The sequence below is a fragment of the Sminthopsis crassicaudata genome, chromosome 4 (genome assembly GCF_048593235.1).
Source record: "Sminthopsis crassicaudata isolate SCR6 chromosome 4, ASM4859323v1, whole genome shotgun sequence".
Taxonomy (NCBI): Eukaryota; Metazoa; Chordata; class Mammalia; order Dasyuromorphia; family Dasyuridae; genus Sminthopsis; species Sminthopsis crassicaudata.
In genome coordinates, this window is record NC_133620.1 from 137,054,660 (window position 1) to 137,081,736 (window position 27,077).

A 27,077-nucleotide genomic window follows, 5' to 3' on the forward strand; every position below is an offset into this window, starting at 1 on the left:
TTAGCAATCTATTATTCCATGTGCATTCCAAATATCTCTTTAACCCTGACATCACTGATTCTGCTGGGGGGGGGGGGAGTTTTACAAATCAGATTTTGTGTTTATTAAAAAAATGCATTTTGAAAGGCATAGATAGTAACTATATGTATACACATACATATGTCTTCAATCCATTGTTGATGAAGCATTATACAGGACAAAATGAGGAGGTATCATAAAACAAGGATCCCTCTTCAGAGTTGGCTTTTCTATCCACTGAAGAGATTAAAATAAATCAAAGTAAATACATTTTTCTTACATTGGACTTTTCCTTATTGCCTGAAGCATAGATGAATCTGTTCATTTTCTTTCCAATGCTTCTTGAACTGAACAAGCTCAAGCATCACCCAAAAGGCAGTCATCTACAGAGGAAGAAACAAGAAGCTATTGTGAGAAGGCAGAGAAAATAAAAAAAGAATGGGGACACTAAGTACACACAAACACATACTTGGTTAAGCCCCAAGAAAATAAGGATAAGAATTAATTCTATTTAGGGAAAAATAATTTTCTGGGGTACTTTTAAGTAAGGAAGATTAGAACAGTATTTGAAATGTTCATGGCTCATTCATAATAATCATAGGATTCAAAGCTGGAAGTAACTTTAGAGATCATTTGGTCCAACTCTTTCATTTTTCACACATTTTTCAAAAAAATAAGTAAAGGAATTGGATGAAGGCAATAAAAACTGGATGCCACATCAAGATTTCATATCATCTGACTCCAAATTCTGATTCTTTTCACTCTACCAGGGTGTCCTTTCTAGTTTGTCACTATTTGCTATGAATTGTTCTTAATGCTATAGAAAGCAACAATTTGGCTTGCCATTGTAGGCTATTTTCTTTAGATTTTTTAAAATAATTTCTCCCATTGTCCTTTTATTCATTTAGTTTAGTTATTTTTAAAGCATTTATTATTTCTCTCCTTCAAAAATATAAAATCCCTATAAGGAATATGTGCAATCCAGCAAATTAAATTCTCAGATTGACTATCTGATTTTATATTTAAGTCCATCATCTCTCTGGGAACAGGTAAGTGTTATGTTTCATCCTTAGAGCTCTGGAATCATAGCTTATCATTGCATTGATTAGCATTCTAATGTCTTTCAAAGCCGTTTATCTCTATGAAGTTTTCATTTTATAAATTGTGCTCTCAGTTGTGTTTACTTCTATTTGCATCAGTTCTCACTAGTTTCCTAAGTGATCCATTTCATCATTTCTTAGAGCCAAATAATATTTTGATATATTATTATACCATAATTTATTTACCTTTTTCCCCAGTATGCAGTCATTTAGTTTCCAGTTGGAACTATATTGGGAAAACTTAGACATAATTTATTTTAAAAGTTAAGTCCTCTACAGAGTGAAGGAATAAAGAGCAGTTATTCATAAGGTGATGATCATTGTGTAAAAGAAAAAATATCACCATAAACAGGGGGTCAGCTAAAGTAATGAAACTACTAAAAAAAAAAAAAAGGCAACTGTGTTAGTATTTCGAGCACTTGATATAGGAGTTAATTTCCACTTCTACTGAGGGCAAAAAGGGCAAAACCAAAATGAAACAAAACTAAATTCCAGTGGGTGTGACTTAGTTTATTATTAGTCTAAAAGAATCTAGTTTCTTTTATTAATATAATAATTGTCTCCTTCAGATATTTTAAAAATAAAGAGTAGCTTACGTTTATGTAGGGCTTTACAATTACAAAGTAACTTCATATACTTTGAGCATTACAGTCCCAGCACAGTCTTTTCAACTGAATTTTACAAATGAGAAAATTGAGATTCTGAGTCATAGTGACTAACCCAAAGTCACAGAGCTAATTAATGGAAGACTCAGAGTGAAGTCTTCAGGGATGCTTCAAGTCCAGGGATCCTTCAATCCCAAAATGCTGACACTTAAAAGATGAAAACATATCCCAGGAGAAAGTGTAAGTGTAAAGAAAACAGGGGAAAATAATCAATATTTCAGTGTCTCTTTGAGCTGTTCTCATCTAAAACTGAGTAGAAAAATTTAATATTTGCTTCAGCAAATTAATGCTACATTTTGTTTTATGGCATTTACTGAATGGAGAGATTTTGCCTACAGTTTTAAAAAAAGAAAAAAGAAAAATCTTTCCACAATGAGAATTGTATTATGGCAATAAACATGCATGCATATACATTACCTACAAGATTTCATGGATGCTGAGTATGCCTGGATGAGGGGAAAATGCAGCCCACTGAAGCTTGAAACTGCAATTATCATAACCTCCACTCTCTCAGGGATCTGGTGGGTGAAGTAAATTAATACACAAGCAGTAGGATTCTCTGGAGGACTGAGTTCAAATTCTGAGCTTAGGTCATAAGTAAAGATGAAAGTAGTTAATGTAAAGCTTTATCCCCTTCTGGGAACATTGCAAAGCCATTGATTGCATAGTTTGTTTTGATTATTAATCTTTGTTCAGAAAAACCACAAGATTGAGTTTAGGAAATTGATCCTCATGTAGAGACCTTAGTAAAAGCCTAAATCCTAGGCATTCCTTGAATTCATTCTTGGCTTTTTCAAGGAAAAAGTGATTTTCTCCCCAAAGCCATTCAGGCACAACTGAGATTGTTTTTACATTGGCACAGAGAAGCATATTATTTGTAAAACATCCCAATGTGGACTAAATGTGAACAGAAAGATATGTTTGCTGCTATAGACATAGCTAATTACTAAGAGCATTATGAAAAGACTTCCCTGTCCAATTCACTGCCTTTCTTCCTGACAGGTTTATTTCTATTGGATTTGCAGAGCTCCATGTGCCTTCGAGTGGTTTGCTGATCTTTTGTTTTTGTTGGAAACTCAGATGGCTGAGAAGGGAAAAACCAATTTTCTAAGTTATCACATATTTCTTACTGGATGGGATGAAAATCAGGTATTAATGAACCCCTGACACCAGTGGTGTGTTAGTAAATATTTAATAATCAGTTCTGGGGATGGGAAGGGGGAGAGGAAAGGAAAGATAGGATGTACACAAACTTTTAAGTTTAATTTTCATTATTAACATTTTCTTCAATATTTTTTGAATCAGGAAAATCAACAAAATAACAAATTAAATCCTGATTTGTAGTGTTTATGAAAAGGTGAAAACACTCATGCTGAAAATTTGACAAAGGAAGAGGTAGGTTTAATCTGGTTCCAACACACTCCCACCTAAACTGAGTGTGCCTACTTGATTTTCCAGTAAATAGGAATAATAATTTTAAAAATAAAAACATTCAGAGAGGTAATACAGCAAAAACAGGTAGAGAGCCAGCCTCTAAATCAAGAAGAGTCAGGTCCAAACTCTGACTCTTAAACATATAGGTTGCATGATCCTGGACAAGTGGTTGACCTCTCAATTGTTCCAATTCAATTATGTCCAATTCTTCATGAGCCCATGAATCACAGCACACCAATACTGTCCTTGGGATTTTCTTGGCAAATATACTGATGTGGTTTGCCATTTCTTTCTTTAGGGGATTAAGGCAAACACAGTTTCAATGGCTTGTCCAGGGTCACCCAATTAGTAAATGTCTGAGGACATATGTGAATTCAGGTATTCCTGACTTCAGATTCAGGGCTCTATGCAGTGAGCCATCTAGCTACTTCCAACTTCTCCATACCTCAAACAACTCTTTAAGAGGAGAAACTGCAGAATAGGTTGATTTGCCTATATCCCTAAAGGACTATTGCCAATTTCCTAAGTATCTTTTGAGGGCATGGCAGTTTACAGGAAGCTAACTGTCCAGATTTCAATGGGAAACTCCCAAAGGCTTACCTTCAGAGATATGATTTGCAAACTTTGAAGGCTTCAACAAAGAATAATTAAAAACACTACTAAGATTACTAAGACTACTACTACTACTACTAAGACTACTAAGAATTCTCTCTCTTTAGAAATTCTTATAAATTATATGTTTTGGTAATTTTTTAAGGCAGACAAGTACTGTGTTGTATATATTTATTAAATGCTAGGTTTTAATCTTTACTTAACAGAAGAGATGTCAAAAGATTATATAAGGTTTTATACCAATAATGGTCTTTTAGTGTTGATAATGATGAATGATGAATATTATATGATAAATCATTGCTTTTTTCTCTTTAAATGGGGCTTATCAATGAACCAATTATTAGGTTATGGATTGTGCTATTCCAAATAGTATTTTGCAGCAGGTGGTATTGATATTTACTTCCAAGTAAAGTGTGTTAGACCCAAGGAGATTTGCATTAATAACTGCATTTGCAAATGGATTCTCCATCTCTCTTTCTTAGTGTGGCCTTGCAGAGCAACACTTTAATTTGGCTCTATGCTTCTGCAAATGAATGAGGGTTTGCTTGCTGGTCTACAGCTAAATGAATTTTTATGGTCTGTTTGCAACACTAGTTAAATATCTTGATTCCTTGGCATTATGTTGAAGTTAGATTTCATTGGAAGCCAAATTTCACACTTCTAGATGAGTTAAATAATGTTAACTACATTTTCTAAATAGTTTTTCTCCTTCATTTAAGTGGCATGTGAATAAATGGGATTTTTGATCAATAATATGGCTCCTTCATATTTGTAGAGTTCTTTACAATTACATAGTCACTGCTTTACATACTTAATTAACTCATTTGATTCTCACAAAACCTCTGTGAGATAGGCAGTGCAAATACTATTAATTTTATTTTATAGGTGAGGGACTGAAACCCAGAGAGAGAAACCAATCTATCTAAGCTCACACAGTGACTAAGTAGATGAGATGGAACTAAAACCTGTCCTTTTGACTCCAAGTATATTGCTATTTCCAGTATACTGGGCTACCTGTCATATGCTAAGAGTTCATGATGAGATAAGGGCTCTTACTGGCAGAGACTAATATAGACATGACTTGGTCTTTATGTTCTCTTATGATGACAAGATGTTAATGTTAAAAATAAATCAATATACTGTCTAAGACAATAGTTGAACTATTCATTTCTATTCATTGAAAAAAAGACAATGGCAATTCTTGATATATATATATATATATACATATACATACATATACATATATACATATGTGTGTATATATATATATATATATATATATATATATATATATATATATATATATATATATATATATATATATATATGGATCGATGGGCCTCTCACAATAATCATTGCTAACTTACCCTTACCCAACTGTTCTCAATCCACAGATTAGGAATTAGGTCCCTTCAATCCCTTGCTTTTCTACAACTATAACTGATTGATCATGGGAGTTAAATACATTAGGGTAATTTCTGACAGTAGCAGCTACATTGGAATTGTGAGAGTGTCTCATTGCTTTTTTGACGCTGCGTCTAGAACCCTTACAAACATATAATACATCTTGTTTTCTGTATTCCTGTGAATTAAAATTATTACCTTTTGATCATTCTCTTTCTTGATAAAATTGGAAGCTCCTTAAGTTGACAAAGATTTGGGGCAAGGTAGACAGGATTGAAACTGGTTTTAGTAAATGAAACAACCTTGAAGTAAGTAGTCATCTTAGAAATAACTAATTGCTTAACTGAGTTCAAACTTTTTTATTAACTTGTCACTAACAACTTAGAATTATACAAAAGTCTTCCAAAGGTTTTGATCAATCCACAGAATTAATTCATTCACTGAACAATTTTAAAATACATGTTTTATAATTGCCTCATAATTAAATATACATATATATATATATATATATATATATATATACATATATATCTACAAATACATACATTTTTACACACACACACACACACACACGCACTACAGGGATATGTGTACTTGGAAAGCTAGATTGGATATTTTGACTCAATTGAGTAGCCAGCTAAGTCAGTCTGTCAACAAGTGCTTATTATATGCTTTCTATGTTCTAGGCACTGAGCTAAATGCTGTGGATATAAGGAAAGATAAAAATAATCCTTGTTTTTGCTTTAGTCAAAAAAATAAAACAAAAGTTTGATTAAATGCATCTAGTCATTACAAAATATAATTTCTTATCTATATCTCAATTTTTCCTTTATTTTTTAAACAGCTCATGCAAACTCCTGATGTTAATTGAGGCCCTGCTAGAAATAAGACATTTTTCCTAGATAGCATGAGGGATAATATGGTATGATTCTGTCTTGAGAGATTTTTAAAACCTAGCTGAAATAAGGTACATACACATAAACACAGACACAGACACAGACACACACACACACACACACACACACACACACACACACACACAAAGATAAGATAAAATGTAAAGTTATATATGTCAATGGATTTCACTGATCATTTAGTTTGCTGACCTGAGTACTCCCTAGGGAGATGCAGATTACAATTCATTCATACATTCTCATACTATGCAATTCTTGTCTGCCTCTTTCACAAATCTCCTATGGATTCACCAGACAGTGGTCTGAAGACCCTGATTCTTTTAATAGCATGTGTATATCAGTGCAAAAGCTTATTGATTTATTGATTAGACATTGAAACTGTAAGTTCTTTATCCCTAATTCTTTATATATGATCAGTCAAAGTTCTTATTTTGATTTCTTGACACCACAATCAACTTTGTTTGCTGAACAGCAAAGGCTTATTTGCCATATTCAAGGAAGCTGAATTAATTTCATCTTAAGAATTTGACCTTTTCATATTTGGAGGCAGTAAAGTGTTTTTGGTGATAGTATTGTTTAACAATTTCTCACATGAAAAATGCTATTGATAACTATTTGTAATCTTCCTATAGCTATGATGAATATATCTACTATTTTTGTATCTGTTTACATTTTTCAACTGTTACAGCCTTGCCCTCTAAGGTTTTCTTCTACTTAGTCCATAGGATCCATATACTTATTTATTTGTCTTCTCCATTTAAATCCAAGGTCCTTGAGGGCAGAGCCCATTTTTGCCTTTATTTGTATTAATCAATCAGTAAAGTGTTTATTAAACACTTGCCCATTATGTGTCAAGTATTGTGCTAGAATGTAGAAATACAAATACAATGAAGCAATCCTTATTCCAAAGAGCATAGCCTTAGCCTATGGAAAGCACTTAATAAATATTTGTTGACTGATTGTCCTTTCTGTGATTTATCTGAAATTATTCTTACATTACATCACTCAAGAATGTTATTTTAAAAAAAAAAGTTTAGAATTTTCAAAATCACTGCACAAATAGAATTCCAGGAGCAAAGCCAAGGTGCCAGAGTGAAGCCAGGAAGCTACTCAAGCTCTCCCAATTTCCCTCAAAAACCACAAGAAACCAAGCCTCTGAACAGAATCTGATGGAATGAAACTACTCTCTAGTTCAACTAGAATTCAAATGGAAGGACTTCAAGAACTGTCATTCTCACTGGAGTAAAAACAGTATTCAGCCCAGCTCAGACAAAGTCCGGGAAAGCCAGTAAAAGGGTCTTAAACAACTGAGACCCTCAGTCCTGACTCAGTAGAAGAGCAGACCAGTGAGGCAGTCTCCAATCACAGCTTAGAGGAGAAAATGTGGGAAAACAAGCTATTTCCTAGAAAGAGCAGGTAAAGCTATCCCCGTGTGAGCAAAACATCAAACACAAGGGATCTCTGTGCTCAAAGCCAAGGCCCAAAGGTGCACAGGAAGATTTGGACAATGTCCTTTTTATCCCAGGAGCAGAGCTCGACCATAAAAGTAAAAAAAAAAAAAAAGAGAGAGAGAGAAAATACAAAAAGAAAAGGAAAGAAAATGAGCAAGAAACAGAAAAGAAACTTTACCATAGAAAGCTACTATAGTAACAAGGAAACACTAACTCAGATGAGAACAAAATGTTCAAAAGGGAAATTTCAAAGAGTGATGTGAATTGGCCCAAGAGTCTTGGAAGTGCTCATAAAAGAATTTAAAAGGCAAATAAGAGAGGAAGAAGAAAAATGAGAAAAGAAATGAAAAGGATGCAAGAGGAAGTCAACAGGTTGGAAAAGGAAGGCGATTCCTTGAAAAATACAGTTGGCTAAAAAAAAAAAAATCCACTAAAGAAAACAATACCTTTAACAGTAGAATTAATCAAATCGAAAAAGGGTGCAAAAGCTAACTGAAGAAAATCATTCATTAAAAACTAGAATGGGGTAAATGGAAGCTAATGACTATGAGGCATCAAGAATTAGTCAAACTAAAAAGAATGAAAAAAATGGAAGAAAATGTAAAATACCTCATTGGAAAAACAGCTGACCTGAAAATAGATATAGAAGAGACAATTTTAAAATTATTGGTCTACCTGAAGGCCATAACCATAAAAAGAATCTGAAGAACATTCTTCAAAAATCCATCAAGGAAAACTGCCCTGATATATTAGAGCCAGAGAGAGAAATAATCACTAAAAAAAATCCATTAAACACCTCCAGAAAGAGATTCCAGGGAACATTGTTTTAAAACTCCAAAACTATAATCTCAAGTTAAAAATATTACAAGCTGCCAAACAAAAGTAATTCAAGTATAAAGGAATAACAAATAGTCAGCATTAGCCAGGACCTGACAGCTTCTACAATAAAGATTGGAGGGCCTGGAATATCATATTCCAGAAGGCAAAGAACCTAGGGTTACCACTAAGAATTAACTACCCAAAAAGACTAAGCATCATTTTTCAGGGGAAGAGATGGATCTTCATTAAAGTAAGACTTTCAATCATTTCTATTAAAAAAAAAAAAAAACAATTAATTTCAAACACAGGACTCAAGAGAAGCATAAAAATGTAAACAAATATATATATATATATATATATATATATATATATATATATTATTTAATTATTAAACTGTTTATATCCCTAGATGTGAAAATGATAATTGTAACTTTTGAGAACTATACCTGTTATTGGGGCACTTAGAGAGGGCATCACATGAACAGAAGGTATGATTGTGAATGGACTCGGATGTGATGATATTAAAGAAAAAGGAATTAAAGAGTGGAAAAAGGATTGTACTGGGAGAAGAGAAAGGGGGAGATATAATGAGACATATTAAATCACATGAAGAGGCACAAAAAACTTATTATATTAGAGGGAAAAAAAGGAGGACTTGAGCATTGTCTGAAGCTTGATCTCATCAGTTTGGGCTTAAAGAGAGAATAACAATCAATTGGGTATAGAAATTTATCTTGCCCTATAAAGAATTAAGAGGAGAAAGAGAAAAGAAAAGGGAAGAACTAGATAGAAAGGAAGGCCTAAACACTAGGAGAAGGGGATAAGAGAAAGGAGGAGTGGTGATAGAAGGTAAGACACATAGAGAGTGAGTTAGAAAAAAAACATTACTAGGGAAGGACAAAGTGAAAAGAAAGAACAAAAGTGTATACAGGGGAGAAAATAGGATAGAGGTAAATACAGAGCTGGTGATTATAATTATGAATATGAATAGAATGAACTCTCACATAAAATGGAAGCAAATAGTAAGAGGATTAAAAAACAGAATCCTACAATATGCTGTTTACAAGAAACACATTTGAAATAGATCCATACAGAGTAAGGGTAAAAGGCTGGAGCAAAGAAATCAGAGGTAGCAGTTCTGATCTCAGATAAAGCAAAAGTATAAATAGATAGAGCATCCACATTCTTAAAGAAAATATTAAAATCACTGCACAATTTTCCAAATGTAGTTCATCACAACCTCCTCCCACTTAATTCTGAGTCCAACTAGTTCCCTGTGAGTGTTCTAGATAACAGTACTCATCACCAAAAACAATCACCAAATACAAATTGACAAATGTAAATACCATTGTATTCATGGTATTTAGATGCACAATATTTATTTAAATGCCATTATAGTTACTTTACAACTGAAAAAGATTCATTATTTTTTCTCCTTTTTGGAAGGTTAGACTGATCTCATTTGAATGGTCGTGGATCTCAGAGCAATTATCATAATGTCATCTGAAATCATCTGTATAATATCTCTGTCATTGGGAAATTCATTGTCTCCTTGCATTTTATACAGAGGATTTCCCATGACAGTGGCAAGGTATAACTATCAAAAAAACATGATAAGCAATATAGACTAAAAGGAGCACATTATGAACTAGACTAATTAAGGAAGCCTTCATAGGAAAGACAAGTGTTGAAAAGAACATTTAAAAACACATAGTATTCACAGCAAGAGGACTGGAGTAAAATAGAATTATATACAAAAGTTTACAAGGTAAGTCTCTGGAAAAATAGAGTAAAGTGATCTAAAACAAATTCCATGTAGGAGAATAATAAATGATAAATTTGGAGGAAGAAGTTGAAGAATAGATTTTGAAGAGTCTTGAATAACAAATATATGGTCTTTGTCTTGTGAACAGTGGTGTTATTTTGAAGATTTTACACATGGCAATAAAATAATGAAAGTTATATTTCAGGCAGATTTGTTGAGTAAACAGTATAAAGAACAAGTTGGTGGAGGAAGAAATTCAATGAAAAAAAATCACTTCTTTACAACATGATGAAAAATTGAACCAGGATGATATCAGTAGGAATAGAAAGAAGATATTGGGCATAAGAAATATTGACTTAGTCTCTCGATTATATCAATGTAGTGAAGAAGTAAAGGGTTAAAGGTAACTCTCAAGTGTCAAACTTGAACGACTGAGGACACTGTCAGAAAAAGGTAAGTCAAGAAAGAAAGTTGGCTTTGAAGGGGAAAAGATGAGTTCCATTTCAGATATGTTGATGTATTTGAACTGACAATGATAATAAAAGGTAAATGTCCAGCATGTAGAGATACAGGATTAGAGGATGAGAGAACTGTCTAAACTAGAAAAAAAGCTGTGGAATACATGTTTATGATAGTTGTAGTTATAACAGATGAATCTCAACTGAGAAAAGGAGATCAAGTAGTTGAAGAAGCTGTAGATAATTTTTATATTTAAGGAGCAGAAGGAAACAGAAGAGCTAGAAAAGTGATAGGAAAAACAGTGCCATGAGATGTTTCAAGAAGAAAAGAGTGGTCAATTAGCTCAATGATTTAGAGAAGTCTATCACACAACAGTCTATTCAGATGTGTTGATTAGAAGTATGCAATTTCAGTAGCAGTTGGGGCAGGACTTAGATTGTAAAGAGCTGAGTAGAAGAATTGTGAGAAACTAGGGAATATAGAGCATTCATTTGAATCATTTAATAGTGAAAATTTTATTGCTTACTTCCACTCACTTCTGATTGTTTTCCCTCCTGTGAAAATGCCTCATAATGATTTTTTAAATTTTAAATATTATTTTGAAACATAGTACAATGGAAAGGGTAATGGTTATGTGATCAGAGGACCTATGTTCAAATTTTATTTCTGCGATGCACCATCTATAATCCTGGACAAGTCATTAAATTTCATTTTCCTTGACTAAAAAATAAAAGGATTGGGCTAAGTGATGTCCAAGGTCTATGATCCCATGAAATGCATTAAATCAAGATCCTCTACTTAGGAACTTAGGAACCTTTCATTGGTTATCTAAATAATAATATCATGTTATGATTTTTACATTAGGCTGCCCATATCGCTTTACATTGGGATGAAAGTACTGATGTCATTACTGGTCTAAAGCAGAAGACATTCTATGGAAGACCTAATTGGAACAATGAGTTCAGAAAACTGGCTTACAACCACTCCAGGTAAGGTTGGTTCCCTGATTATTTATCTTCTGTCCTTCTCTGGATAAATCTACATTGCTCCTGAAGTTGAAAGCCACTGGAGACGTGGCAGCTAACAATGTAGTACTTTTCAAAAAAATTGTTAAAGATCTTGCTGTTGTCTTTGTAGCAAATCCAATTCATGGAACCAGGTTTTCTTTATTTAATTCATCTTAGTTTTACCATGTTGTTGTCACTACCTTCATTGTCATTTTCATCATTCTCATCATCAGAAAGAATTTACTAACTATCTTAATTTGATATGATGCTAGGGCAGATGCAATTCAAAGAGATAACTAGAAAACTCACTGTAATCCCTTTCTATAGTATGATATTCCGTCACTAATATAAAACCATTAAGGCTATACATGAGTACACAGTACACTATCACATAAAAGTGATATATATATATATATATATTTTTTTTTTTTTTTTTTAGTGTATGAGTATATATTCAAAGTATCATGAGATCGTAGAGCTGGAAGAGACCTCAGAAGCACTCTAGTGCAACCCTTTCATTTTTCAAGGTTGGAAAATGAAGCCCAGACCAATAGGAAACCTCAGAGGATTTGATGCATTTGAACTAGTTGCATAAGAAAAAACAATCACCAGCACCTTGATAGTACCATGCTTAAACTGGATGGTCTTGTTGTAAAAGTTGAAAAGCACCTTAAGAATTCAGGGCATACGGGGGGAGGGAGTGGAGGGAGGGAGGGGATAATTTGGAAAAATGAATAAAAAAATAAAAAATAAATAACAAAAAAGAATTCAGGGCATAGGAAAGCAGTCAACTCTTTCCTAATCAATTTAAGAAAACTTCATATAGAATTTAAATAATTATTTAGATTTCATGATGGATGAGAAAAATTATGGATGGTTGAGAAGAGACAAGGAAAAGGTATCAAAAGACTGTGCAGAATTTTGGCAATAATGAAGGCTTTGAAAAGTTATGTTTATAAAATAGAGGCACAGAGTAGACTCTAGATTGCAGTACTAAAGAGAAGTATCCAATGGGAAAGATAAACGTATTGTTGGACATAGGATTTATCACTTAAAAGAATTTTGAATGACCTATCCTCAAAGCCCCTCATTTTAGAGATGAGGAAGCAGATCAAGGGCTTGATGTATCAAGACAAGTTAAGCCTTAAAGTCTCTTCAGTCTTCGAGGGACAGAAGTGGCGTCTGGCCAAAGTAATAGATTTAAAAGATCATTTCAGTAGTTGTGATGATGATGATGATGATGATGATGATGATGATGATGATGATGATGATACACTCTAAGGGAATAGTGGTTAAAGTGGGAAAATTGGTCAAATAGGATTTGTGATTCTTCAGTTGAGAGCTGTCAAGTAAGTTAACTGGCCTAATGTAATCACAGTGAGAATAGAGCTGAAAGAGGGATGATAAAGGAGATGTGGTGAAATCACTGTCAGAATTTATAGCTAATCAGGGGCTAGTAAGGGGCAGAAATAAGTAGAAAATTACTCAGAGGTTGCCGATGTGGAAGAACAGAAGTGATGGGGATGACAACCAATGAGGAAGATGGGCATAGGGGATATCTTGGAGAGAAGGTAAACAATGGTTGTTTAGTATGTAGTTTCTATAGAAGGAATAAGGGTGGGAAAAACTAGCATAATAATGCCATTTTATAATGGTACAGCTGGCTCTGCTTTTATAATTTTTAACTTTTAGTCAGAAAAAAATCAATTGCAGAAGCATTTTATAGTCACCTCTCAATTATTCATGAGTGGACTTTTGACACTGTAGGCCTTTGACTTTTTTCTTTTTTCCCCACATAAAAATCTTGGCTTAGACTAGATGTTGATATTATCACCTACACCTTTTAGAAATGTCACTTATTGACATCTTACATTATCTCTGCTAACTTATTTTGCATGCAGCCTGCAGCACAGTAGGAAAGTCACTTAAAACAAAAACAATTAATTATCTCCCTTCCCAGGAAAGGGGTGAACCAAAAACCTAAAAAGGAGAGAAAGACAGAGAGAGACAGAGAGACAGAGACAGAGACAAACAAATAGACATTCAGAGAGAGACTGAGCCTGAGACAGAGACAGAGACAGAGGCACACACAGAGAGAAACAGAGATAGAGACAGAGAGACAGAGACAGAGAAACAGAGAAAGGAACTCTTTCAGGCTATTGTTTTGTATGGTTGCTAAGATGCAATTTTGTTTAACTCTAGCATGAAGTAAACAACTAGAAAGAAGGGCAAAAGGACAGGTTGGAGAAGGCATTAAGAGTTCTAGTTTTTCCTGGGCAAGATCTTTATAGTTCAACTCATTATTTTGTCTAAAACTAAATCCTAGAACCTCACATTTTCACTTAAAAATATAAAAGTGCATTTAAGAGTCAAATATAAGTTTTGAAAATATTTAATATTTAGGATTAAGTGTATTTCTCCTTCTAACCAATAGCTTGAATTATAAAGAAATGACAAATTTGACATTGTAGCCTCTATTAACTTTAAAATGTTGTGTAAACTTTAATAGAAAGCTCATGAAAACTAAAAGGTTTTTTGTTGTTCTTTTTAACATTTTTTTTTTACTTAAAAGTTTTGAGCTCCAAATTCTCTCTCCCTCCCCTCCCCACTCTCCGAGACAGTAAGCAATCAGATATAGGTAATACATGTCCAATTTTATAAAACATTTCCATATTACTCATTTTGTACCAAAAGAATAAAAGAAAAAAAAAGATATAAAGGAAGTAAAATTATCATGCTTCAGAATGTATTGAAAATAGCATCATTTCTTTCTCTGGAAGCAGATAGTATGACTCATTATTTGTCCTTTGGGATTATTTTAGATCATTGCCTTACTGGGGATGGAAATATCTTTGTCAAAAAATATTGCTATTAACTTTTACAACATTCTCCTGGTTCTGTTCCCTTCACTATGCATCTGTTCATGTGAGTCCAGGTTCTTCTGAAATCATCCTGCTTGTCATATCTTAAAACACAATAATATTCCATTATTATTCCATACTACAACTTGTTTAGTCATTCCCCAATTGATGAGTATCCCTCCTTTGACTTCTAATTCTTTGCTATCACCAAAAGAGGTGTTATAAATATATTTATTACAAGTAGATTCTTTTTCTTTTTTTTTTTTTTTCTTTGATATATAGACCTAGAAGGTATTGCTGGATCAAAGTGTATGGGTAGTTTTATAACCTTTTAGGTATAGTTACAAATTGCTATCTAGAATGTGAAAATGCTTTTAAAAATATTTTAAACCCTTATTTTAAAAGCCTTATTGAATAATTATTTTACTTCACATTTACACAATGCTTTAAGGTTTGCAAAATATGCTGTATGTATTGTTTTACTGAATGCTCAAAATAGCCTTATAGTTTTAAGAAAAGCCAATGTCATCCCCATTTTACGAGTAAGGAAACTGAGTCTCAAAGGTTAAGTGACACACTCAAAGTTATAAAGCTAGAAAGTGTTAGGGCCCAAATGATATTCAATGATTATATATCTTTTACCAGAACTCTGAAATTCCAGAGATTGAAGTTGATCTATTTACCTACGATGTACCTTCTTGTCTACATTTCTAATTATTCTTTTTTGTTCCTACAAATTTGATTGAAATTTTCATCATGCTGTACTCATCTTATTTTCCTCACTCTTTACTGACATTTTAGTCAGAAAGGTTTGTTTGCCCTTTTACAAACAGTAATGGAGCTAAGTGCCTTTTAGCCCAATAGCTATGTAAACTTCCTCAGCTTCTTGAAAAAGGTCTTGGTATCTTCCAAAACAGATGGAAGCCCCAGGGTTTGAATTTCACTTAATGCTTTCACTATCCAGTATTTCTTAGCCCCGAGAAAAAGGATTAAGATTTTTTTTAAATTTTAACCTTTGAATTTAGACCTGTATTGCTTACTAGACAATTTCAAGTGCCATTTTAATGAATAATAGACACATGTAGGCAAAAGTCAATTGTTGTTTTATCCCTGGAATACCAGAACTCTGGGAAAAGTCATTTCACCAATGAGACAGCTAAGCATCACCCTTCAGAAAGACAATGACCCCTTTAAAATAATTTTGTTTTCTGCTTTGTAAAAAGAAGATTTATGTTTAATGAAGCTTTTAATGAAGAAATCTCGGAAAGAGAATGCCAATAAAATCTAATTTTTAAAAGAGAAAATCTAATATTTAGAAGTATTTCAATATCCTGGCCTTTGTCCAGATATAAATGAAACACACAATCCAATTACTGTTCTGCACAAAGGACAAAGTCACATTAATTTTCCTCAAGATGGTTATTAAAGAGATAAACTGTATTTTTTTCTTATTATGTCAAGGATATGTTTGTTTCCAAGCATACTTGGCTACTCTTGCAAGACTGGTCTGTTCTGTCATTAGCTCATCTCTATTGGCAGAGATAGATCAGTAGGAATTGGTGGATTTGTTAGTGGTCTAAGAAAAAGCCTTTGTTCTTGAGGGCCTTTGAAGTGAGAATCTCAACCATTTCTATTCATCACCAGAAAGTTAAGAATCCTTTTGACTTACTCTTAAAAACATTTACCTGTTCACTCAAAGCTGTGGCTTACTCTTGTTCCCAGAAGAAAGAGTTAAATAAAAAGAATAAAGGAAAAGGGGAGAGAAAACACTTTTTTTAAGAAGATGAAAACCAGCACCAAAAAAAAGCTCGAAGGGAAGCAGATCAAAGAGAAAAGTGCTGGCTACAAAAAAGAAGCAGAAAATTGCAAAAATAACAGTAATAGGGAAACAAATTGATGGGCATCAAAATGAATACAAATAAGGAAAGAGGAAGGAAAAATTAAAAATAGATGAAAGGTAGAAGAGAGGAAATATGACAACTTATACTTTTGTTTTTGTTTGTAATTATTTTTTGTAATTATTAAAGCTTCAGTATGAAAATAGAAGTATAATAAAAAAACATTTCAGCACTCTCTAAGGGTATATATTAAAAAATAAGGCCCATTTACTGACATGTCCACACTAATATCCACAAGACAGTTTACATACTATAAAGCTAGATGATTGAAATCCTTAGAAAATAACCTTTAATACTTTGAATAATGAAAAAATTCCCCCAAAATTTGGCATGGTGATTTAAACAGAAGTCTCAGCTGTAAAGGAAGAGTCCTGGGTTCTAATTCCAGCTGGATTATTAGCTATTTTCATGGCATTGGATAAGATCTATCATCTTTCCTGGTGTCAACCAAGACAATCCCTACCAAAGATAAATGGCTTTTTGAGACAATGAGTACCTTTAGTATTTGAGTTAAGAAGGAATAATGCAATACTGAACTGTCCTAAACAGATGGTGGCAGTCTGCTATTTTGCATGACTTCTCTAAAATTCATGAAATTTTTAAAGAAAAAAAAACACGTTATTTAAATTATGAAAAAGAATATTCCTAGGCAAAATCTTGACCAAATATATAGCCACAAGCCATCCCTTCTTTTGAAAATACTCATTTCTTGGTATTCTTATGACTACTCAATATGACTAATTTCACATCCACTTTGAGATGCTATCCATATTATGTCAGGCCATGATGATCCAGTGTATATTTAGTGATTTGAATTTTACCCAATAACTCACTTACTCAGAACTATCTATCTGAGCCATTGTCTAGTGCTATTTCCTTCTTTGTTATACTCAAGAATTTTATCTGCCAACATCTGCCTTAAAATCCAGCAGTAATTTAAGATCTGAGTTAGAACAACAGGCAGTTTCACTGAATTTCTTAATAGTAGAAGATTAGTGGGTCCTTTAAACTTTAGACCCTTTCAGGCTTTAGGGCAGTGACTAGGATAATAAGCAATGACATTGATAAGAGGTGATCAAAGCTTTAAAGCAGAGTATTATTGATCTTGCATTATTATTATTGATTTTGGGGAAGCTAGGTGCCATAATAGTTAGGGCACCAGCTTTGGAATCAGGAAGACTCATCTTCATGTGTTCAAATCTGGACTCAAACACTTAATAGCTGTATGATCCTATAGATGCCTTTGTTACCTATAAAATGGATGAGTAAAAGAAATAACAAACCACTCTAGTATCTTTGCCAAAAAAATAAAGTGCAAGTGTAAGGTATCACAAATAGTTGGACATGACTCCAATGACTCAACAATAATAGCAGCATTGATTTTGAATTGTAATGGCAATCAAAGAACACAGAAGAACAAAGAAACTAAAAGTTCTACCCTTTTAAAAATGGGACTTCAAATCTTCTAGTTTCCCAAGAGGAACTTGCTACTGTGATTAAACAGACACACTCTGCTATTGTATTTCTGCAATTATTCTCACCAAATTACATATGATTTTCTTTTACAAATTAACAATCTTCCATTTTCCCACCTACAGAGTATATAATTGGATAGTATTATCTTCTAATCAGTTGTCCAGTGTCCAGAGCTTAAAAGAGCTAATGTTTATATTACATAATCCAGCTATTTTAAATATTAATTATGCTGATGAACCTACACTAAACTATAACTCAGATGTCTCATCATAACATAGTGATAAGCAACTTTGGGTCATTAAAGATTTTATGGAACACAAACTTTGGTAGAACTATCAAGCTGGAAATTCTTGGCCACACGCTATGGGTCAGATGTTGGAGAGCCAACCTGGGTTAAGAATGGCTCTTCAAGAGATATTTGGTCATGAAATGCTAAATTATTTTGAACACAGCAATTTATGAAGACCATCATCTAAGAGTTTAAGGAATTCCTCTTTGTTTCAATGAAAGGATACCCTACATAGGGGACATATTAATCTTTTGATACTTTAAATTGCCACTAAATACAATCAATAATTTCAGATAGAATTTATTTTCTAAATGTATTTTTAAATTAAGGTGTGGGGCTTTATAGAGTGCACCTAAATTTCAGAGAGCCATTTCAGGTACTCAATGAAATTCTATTGGTCTGTGTTCAAGTATCCTATATTTATATATGGGTTTTACTTTCATGTATTATTCTAGTTCTTTATTTTATATTGCTTTTCTCACTCAAACAAGTTTGTATTCCATATTTTCTACTTCCATAATATCTTCACAACCTTATTGTGATAAACTTTCTCTTAACTTAATATTAGATGTTGATGTTGAAATAATATTGTCAGCAGCTGCCTATATCTAGCCATGACTCTCAATTTCAACATAATTTCTTTCCCCACTGCCACCTTAGAGATTCCACTGTAAATAATATGCCCCAGCCTGTGAGGGAGTTCTCCTGTTATTGCTGTTCCTGATCTTGATACCATTGTAATGTCAGAAGATAGTGTGGAAGCCTCTAGTCCATTAGGGAGATTCTCATTATTGGACTTTTAGGAGGACTTAGATCTGAGAGAGCAAGCAAGGATGGGTCACAATCTATGAAGCTGAAGGGAACTTTCCAAATAGTGAGGTCACAAATTTATTTGAGTATTTGAAAGCCCTACCTAGTGGACAATATTAATGGTAATAGTAATCCTTGCAACAGTTCATCCTAGGGGAAGCTAGAGAACAATCTTGCAGCAGAGATTTCTATGTATGAATTCCTGTTTGAGATGTAATTTTGTGCTTTAAAATATCAGCATGGATTTCTTTTTTCAAGATTTGCTTAAGAGGTGAAAAAAATTAAAGTGTATCCGAGTAAATAAAATGAGCTTTTCATATACAGATTTTTTAAAATGTAGAACTATGCCTGCCATTTAATTAGAAGTTGACTAGAACCATATTGTATGAATGATTTTTATCTCACCCATTGTTTTCAGGAATGTAAAAATACTTTCATGTTAATTTGGGTAAATGTGTCCATCTGGTTTCACATTTGCCTGTATGCACACCCTTCATTTCTCATTTGTACATGTGCATATTGCTTAGCACTCAGATTATAGCACACAGGAATTCTATTGACTGAAATAACTTGCAAGCTCATTTATATTAACTCTTTTAAATAATCAAATAGTCCAATATAAAATGGACTCTATCATAGCTGGATTGATGACACTCTTCCTTTCTTTAGTATATTATCTTTACATAACACCTTTTTTCCCCCAAAATCCACTAGTCCCCTAGCTTTAACTATCAGCATGATCTCAAATACACAATACTCTTTTACTTTACTGGAAGGTTTGATTTCTAGGTAGTTGATTTTGGAATTCTTTCTTTGATTTATTGGGCATATACTATGGCTTAAATGGTACCTAGCATGCTAGGAGAGATCTGATTCAGCTATTCTAGCACTCTCCAAAAAGTAATAGAGCCCCAAATGTCTGACCGATGGGGACTGGCAACTACAATCACTAGATATGTCCACTGGGAACACATCTAGAAGATTCACATATAAAATGGATTGGTCCTATTATTAAATCCTTGCTAAAATGATTTCCATAATAGTGATAAATTCAAAACCCAAAATCTATAAGCAGAATAAATATATGGACATGGCTATATTTGATTTTGGTTTATGTGTTTCTAGATAATTAAAAAAAAAAAAACTATTTTGTCCTGTCCCCTACGGCTGCCTTTTAACAAACAAGGAAGAGAGAAAGAAGGAAGAAGATAAAAATGAGAGCTCAAATTTCAGCCTTCTGAAGGATTTCAGCACCATTTAGGCAAACCTTTAACTAGCAAAAAAGTAGGGGGTGACATGAATTTGGCTTGAAAAACTATGCTGCTCTGTTCAACAATATAATTGAATATTATTGAGGAATTGTTGTAGGCATTAATGAAAGAATATATAATAAGAAGCTACAAATGAATGATGGCAGTTCCAAATAGAACAATATTGCAATATATGAATGCCTACCTCAGTATAGTATTAAAGTAACTAACAGCAATAATAATTCCCAAAAGAATGTTCTATGAAATATAATCATGTGACAAATTATTTGGGAGAGTTTCTAGTTGTGAAAAATAAAGATTTAAAAATAAAGGATAAACTAAAATTGGGCCTATTATGAAGACCAGAAATGAACTTTGAGTATGTAGTCCTTGTGTCTTCTTTCTAAGTCCCTATAAATCCAAGGGAAAGATTCTATTTATTGATTTTATTTGCAGAATACACTCTGGGCATAGAGTAATTTGATTTCTTTTTTTAAAATGGGGCTTAGTCTGTCTTTCCAGGCATATAACTTATCAAGCATAAAAGCCAATACATAAAAAACAAACATACAATTTAAAGATAGGGTGCTCAAGGCAATAGGAGCAAGGAAGCCAGGGAGGTGGTAGGATTACTCCTGAGTTTACCATGCTTCCATATATCTGCAGGATTTAAATCTCCTGACATACAATATTTTGAATCCCATCTGTCCATAGCAGAGCTGAAGTGTTTGAGGGCGGGAGGGAGAGCCCCCAGAGAATAAGATGGATATTTAGCCAATGTAGAAGTGAAAAATTGAATTTTCTTCTTCATTGCTAGCATTTTTTATTATTAAATTCCAAAGACGAGGCTCTTAACAGGTTTTAGTACTTTTGTACTCATTTAAATTTTGTTCTCTTCTCAGCAAAATCAGCAGCACTAGATGGATCAATGCCGATAATGCTGCTTCTATTCCAGAGCCTTATGGATTCACCCAGGTCTATAGCTTTTAGGCTGTAAACTGAAGAATGATACACACTGTTTCTACATTTTGTTTACTGAAACCCCTTTTAAAAAATAATCTAAGTAATCTTGGAAAATTATATTTTATAGGAGGATTTTCCACCATTTACTAAATTCTTTTGGGGATCTATAGTACTTGTCCATGGGCTTATAAAAGGGAAGCTGCCACATCTGTGCTGTAACAGCTTTGTGAAAGTTTTCTGCTTTATGAATTACAATATTTATTCATAAATGGATATTTGTCTATGGAAAACATAAATGCTATAGTAGGGTACACTAAGGTAAAGGAGGTCTCATCTTCATCACCAAAAGCTAGCATTTTTATAATGCTTTAAGGTTTTCAGAGTACTTTGCTTATGTTATCTCACTTTATTCTTACAACAATCCCTTGAGGTAAATTCAATTATCATCACCATTTTACAGATAAGAAAATTCAGGATTCGTCTAAAGCCATTCAGCTAATAGTTGACTGAGAGAGGATTTGAACTCAGGTCCCATATTATACCCACTATTCCATCTGCCCCTACATATGAGTTTTGGTTCTAGAAAGATGTGGAAAGAATGAATTTTCAACCTTGGTGTATAAGGAAACCCATGCCCTTGCACATAGGAGATATTCAGTAATTTTCTGGAGCTGTGTTCCAAGGACAGTGGTGACTTTTGTGAATGTACCAAAATAGAAATATGACAAGCAAAATTAGGGAATAGCTATTTTTCCAGTTGGCAAGAATGAAGAAATTGTGAAGAAGAAATTTATGAAATAAATTGGGAAAACTAGGTTACAGCTAGGCTATGTACATCTTTCTAGTCATTATTTAAATATATATATATGTAAATTTTATATATACATATGTATATGTACACACACACACACACACACACACACACACACACACACATATATATATTTCTTTTTTTTGAGGCAATTGGGGTTAACTGACATGCCCAGCATCACATAGCTAGGAAAAATTAAGTGTCCAAGGCTGAATTTGAACTTAGGTTTTCCCAACTCCAGGGCCGATTCTCTATTAACTGTGCCATCTAGCTGTCCCTGTTATTAAACTTTTAAATGAACATTTATGTCATAATGAGTAAGTAATGCTATCAATATCTCTGTGAAAAATAAATTTTAAAAATATGAGCAACTAAATATATATATATAGATAGATAGATAGATAGATAGATAGATAGAATGCATACATGTATAACACAGCTGTCATAAGTGTGTCCACGGTTGAATAATAAAAATCCTGGGTGTTTTTATCAGATGATAAGCATAGAAAGAAAACTAGTATGGCAAAGATCCTTGTGGTTATATTATTTGAGAATCAGTTAAAGAAATTGGGGATACTTAGCCTAAGAAAGATAAGCCTTGGAGAAAACTTCATAAATAACTTCCAAGCAACTGAAGGTTAGTCATGTGGAAAAGAACCTTAGAGACAGAATCAGGAACAATTAATGGAAATTACAAAGAGATAGATTTAAATGATTGGGGGAAACATCCTAGAAGCTATCCATAGAACTGGGACTGCTTCAAAAAATAATGAGTTCTCCTTCTTTGAAAGTTCTCAAGAGGGAACTTGAATTGAAAGCTTCCTAAACTGTAAGTCTTAACTCCATATAGGATCTCCTAACTGAATGTGGGGATCATGAAATTATGATTTATTATCAGTGAATATTTTTGTATACCTATTTTATATACCTGGAGTCATGTAAAAATTTATCTGATGAAAAGGGGATCACAAGTCAAAGAAGTTTAAGAATCCCTGAACTAAATCATGACTCTTAGATATGGTTTGTAGGAATTCTTTTGGGCATTGATTGACATGGATGGTGACTGAAGTCCTTTCCAACTCAAAAATTCTGTGATTGATGCTGTGTAATATTCAGAGTTTTTGGATGATAGCATAAACATTATACAGTATATAAACTACAGACTTAAACGTGATAATGTAGTTGTGAACTACAGGGAAGTAATTCAAATAACAGTTCTCCACTCATTTTTTAAGCGCCCTACATGCAAGATATTGATTATTCTAGCCACTGAGAACAGAAAGACAAAAATTAAAAATAGTTCTATCCTCAAGAAGCTTATTTTATGTATTAAGAAATAACAAGGTAATTTGATGAGAAAGAGTATACTGCAACAGTGTGTGGGATCGAGAAAGCATCCCTTATAAAATAGTCAATGAAATGAGTGTCACAAATATGAGACTGGTATCTAGCATTTGAAATTGGTATAATTCCTTGCAAAAATGAATGTGGATTGAGAAGACAAAATATTGACTATAATATAAAACAAGTCACCAGTAAAATGTATTTTATTATTATGTAAACGCAAACTGAATTAATATTATATATAGAAGTATATATATCACATATACACATATATGTACATGGCAACTTTAAGACTTATAAAATGCTTTACATATGTTATCTCATTTGATCTTCACAAAACATTTGTAGTGAATGCTTTTATTATATTCATTTTATGAATGAGGAAACTGAGACAGAGATTGTGAGATACCTAAGAATCACACAGCTAATTATTTTATGTAGAAACTGAAATTGTTTTTTTCCTGATTGCAAGTCTCATACTCTAATTGCCCAGCTGCCCTCATATTTTTAAATGAATCTTGGAGGCAGAAAATCCAAGACCATTACGTTCTTCAAATAGTGACTACATGTATAAATCATAGAATAATGTTAATCTATGCATGAGGAGGCTGTCAATCTGGGAAGCATCCCCATTCCTGGCATTGCCTTTAATCAAGGAATCAGGTGAATAATAAAATCATGAAAACTAGGACCATCTATCTGAGATACCATACACCAGGAGTGAGTCAATCAGGAGAGGTGCTGATCAACTTCATGAGGTTACCATTCATTTGGTCTTCTTCATGGTGCTTATGTACCAGATGCCCCAACTGGCTTTACACTTTCCACAGACCCTGAATGCTCTCTTTGGGATTCTTTCATCTTTATTTGTGGAACTTTATGAATTTAGTCATGTATTAATATGTTTTATATATATATATATATATATATATATATATATATATATATATGTATATATATATACACACACACACACAAATGTTAATGACAGAGAATCAAAAGCTAAACTACTCTATCCATCTAATATTATCCCAAATGTTTAAATAAGACTACTCAAAGAAAGGAGTTGGAAACTTTTGAGAGAGTAGCACTATTATCCACATAGGTTTATAATAATCTGAAGATGCATCTTATAATAAACTTGCAATAACAATGGCTTATTCTAGCCCAATTCAACTGGGCATGGAGAAAGAAGGAAGAGGCAAAGAAAGCATATACATCTTGGAACAACTTCATTGAATCAAATAGTTGTATTAGTGGGCATCTTTTTTGAAAAAGAATTTTCTGGAATTTTGCCATGGATATGAGGACTTTTCAAGTAGCAGTTAGAATTCAGAGAGGAAATTAGTTTAAATGTACTGTAATTATAAATTACTGTAATTACCTTTTGCCAGGTACCTTTGAAAGCAGGGTTGGAAATTGTGTTGAACCATCAGTTCCTGTCACAGATGTCATGTCCTGGAAGTAGTCCCTTTTATTAATGATTCTCAGAGGCATAATAATAATTGGAATTCAGTTAAATGAGGAAGAACATGTTGAGACATATACTGGAATGGATTGGGCTATAAGTACTAACCTGCAAAAAGTCAATTATTGCAATAATAAAGAGCAGTATTTGAGTAGTTGCTAAGGATTCTAAAAAATTCACTATAGAGTGCCTATGGTGTTAGAGGCTTGGATTTTGAGGGTGCCATAGAAATCAATCAGAAAAATTCCATAGCTATGTAACATTAATCAAAACTCTGTGAGGGTTTCATATACTCCCAGGGATGAGCTAAAATATGATTACTATGATTATTAGAATTTCTAATCCCAGACAACTGGACCATAGACAACTGGAACCATTTTAATAGAGTGGACTTCGGTTGGAACAGAGTAGACCATGATTTGCCTGGTATGACTTGGGAGAGACAAGGAAGGTCTCATTTTCTGAAACACCCCACAACCTCTGATCAGGCAGGGTCATATTGAACAGGTCAGGTATAGTTTGACTTATGACAATAATAATAAATTTTTTAAATTTATATCTTTCTTTGTATTTTCTGTAGCTATAACAGTGTGTAGATAAAACATAATTGATGTTTAATAAAATGTTTAAGTCAAATCAAGAAGAATTCATTAATCAAGAAGCATTCATTAAGTGTCCACTGATTTCTAAGCACTGGGAATACAAAAGCAAAAGGATAGTCACTCTTCTCACAGCTGACACAGGGAGAGACAACATGAAAAGAACTATGTTGAAACAAGATATATACAGGATAAATTGGAGAAAATCAACAGAAGGAAGACATTAACATTAAAGGGGAACAGGAAAGGCCTCCTGGATAAGGTGGAGTTTTAGTTAAGACCTTTAGTTAATATGGAAGCCAAGAGATGAGGAGGGTGGGATTCTAGACTTGGAGGACATTTAGTGAAAATGGTCAATCATTAGATAGTGTGTCTGGTGAAAGGAATTGCAAAGAAACCGTTACTAGATTACAAAGTGTGCATGCATGAGTAAGTATGGTCTGGAAAGAGCCAGGTTATAAAGGGCTTTGAATGACATAGGATTTTTACATTTGATTCTAGAGGTGAGATTCCTTAGGGTAAGAAATTGCACTCAGTGGTCTTTCTGCCTCTTCTCCTTTCCCCTGAAAGCACAAACCAGGACTGGGAGTAGAGTGGATTGTAGACTAGAATTAACCCTACTTTTCTATATAAAAATAATTAAGCAATACAACAACACTTCCTAATAGAATGACTGCAACTGAAAATGTTTATTTCCATTTTTAGTAGATTATTCTATTAACAGAAAGAAAGAAATTATGAGTGCTTTAATCATCTGTAATCAATATTATCAGTTGAATTTGAACTGAGCTTTGTTTCCTTTTAGAATTGCTTTCATGTATGTGTTGTAGTCATTGTGCATATTATTCTTTTTTCTTCTTTCTTAACTGTCATTTCATGCAAGTCTTTTCATGTTTCTTTAAGCTTTTCCTTATTTATTACAACACAGTAATATTCTATTATATTCTCATCATAATTTGTTCACCATTCCCCAATTGCTGATAATTCTTGCTACTTTAATGTCATTAAAGTTATTAATTCATTGAATATTTATTATCTCCTTATTACTATTATATATAAAAGCAAAATAGTCCTTGGCCTCAAAAAGTTTACATTCTATGAGATTAGAAATAAATTAGAAAAACAAAGGATAGTTTACCTCTCAGACCTGTGGAGGAGGAAGGAATTTGTGTCCAAAGGAGAACTAGAGATCATTATTGATCACAAAATAGATAATTTTGATTATATTAAGTTAAAAAGGTTTTGTACAAACAAAATAATGCAGAGAAGATTAGAAGGGAAACAATAAACTGGGAAAACATTTTTACATTCAAAGGTTCTGATAAAGGCCACATTTCCAAATTATATTATTGACTCAAATTTATAAGAAATCAACCCATTCTCCAATTGATAAATGGTCAAAGGATATAAACAGACAATTTTCACATGAAGAAATTGAAACTATTTCTAGTTATATGAAAAGGTGCTCCAAATCACTACTGATCAGAGAAATGCAAATTAAGACAATTCTGAGATACCATTACATACCTCTCAGATTGGCTAAGATGACAGGAAAAGATAATAATGAATGTTGGAAAGGATATGGGAAAACTGGGTAACTGATACATTCTTGGTGGAACTGTGAATGGATCCAACCATTCTGGAGAGCAATTTGGAACTA

The 27,077-nt window shown here is 33.1% G+C and overlaps 1 protein-coding gene across 2 annotated transcripts in view; it reads left to right on the forward strand.

The window, feature by feature from the left end:
* The window catches only part of NOX3 (NADPH oxidase 3), a 108,212-nt gene that overhangs the window by 64,079 nt on the left and 17,056 nt on the right, over positions 1-27,077 (forward strand). For both annotated transcript variants that reach the window (XM_074265294.1, XM_074265293.1), the window contains 2 exons: positions 2,786-2,932; positions 11,506-11,630. In XM_074265294.1, the coding sequence (XP_074121395.1) occupies positions 2,786-2,932; positions 11,506-11,630 (272 nt within the window). The remainder of the gene's footprint in view (positions 1-2,785; positions 2,933-11,505; positions 11,631-27,077) is intronic.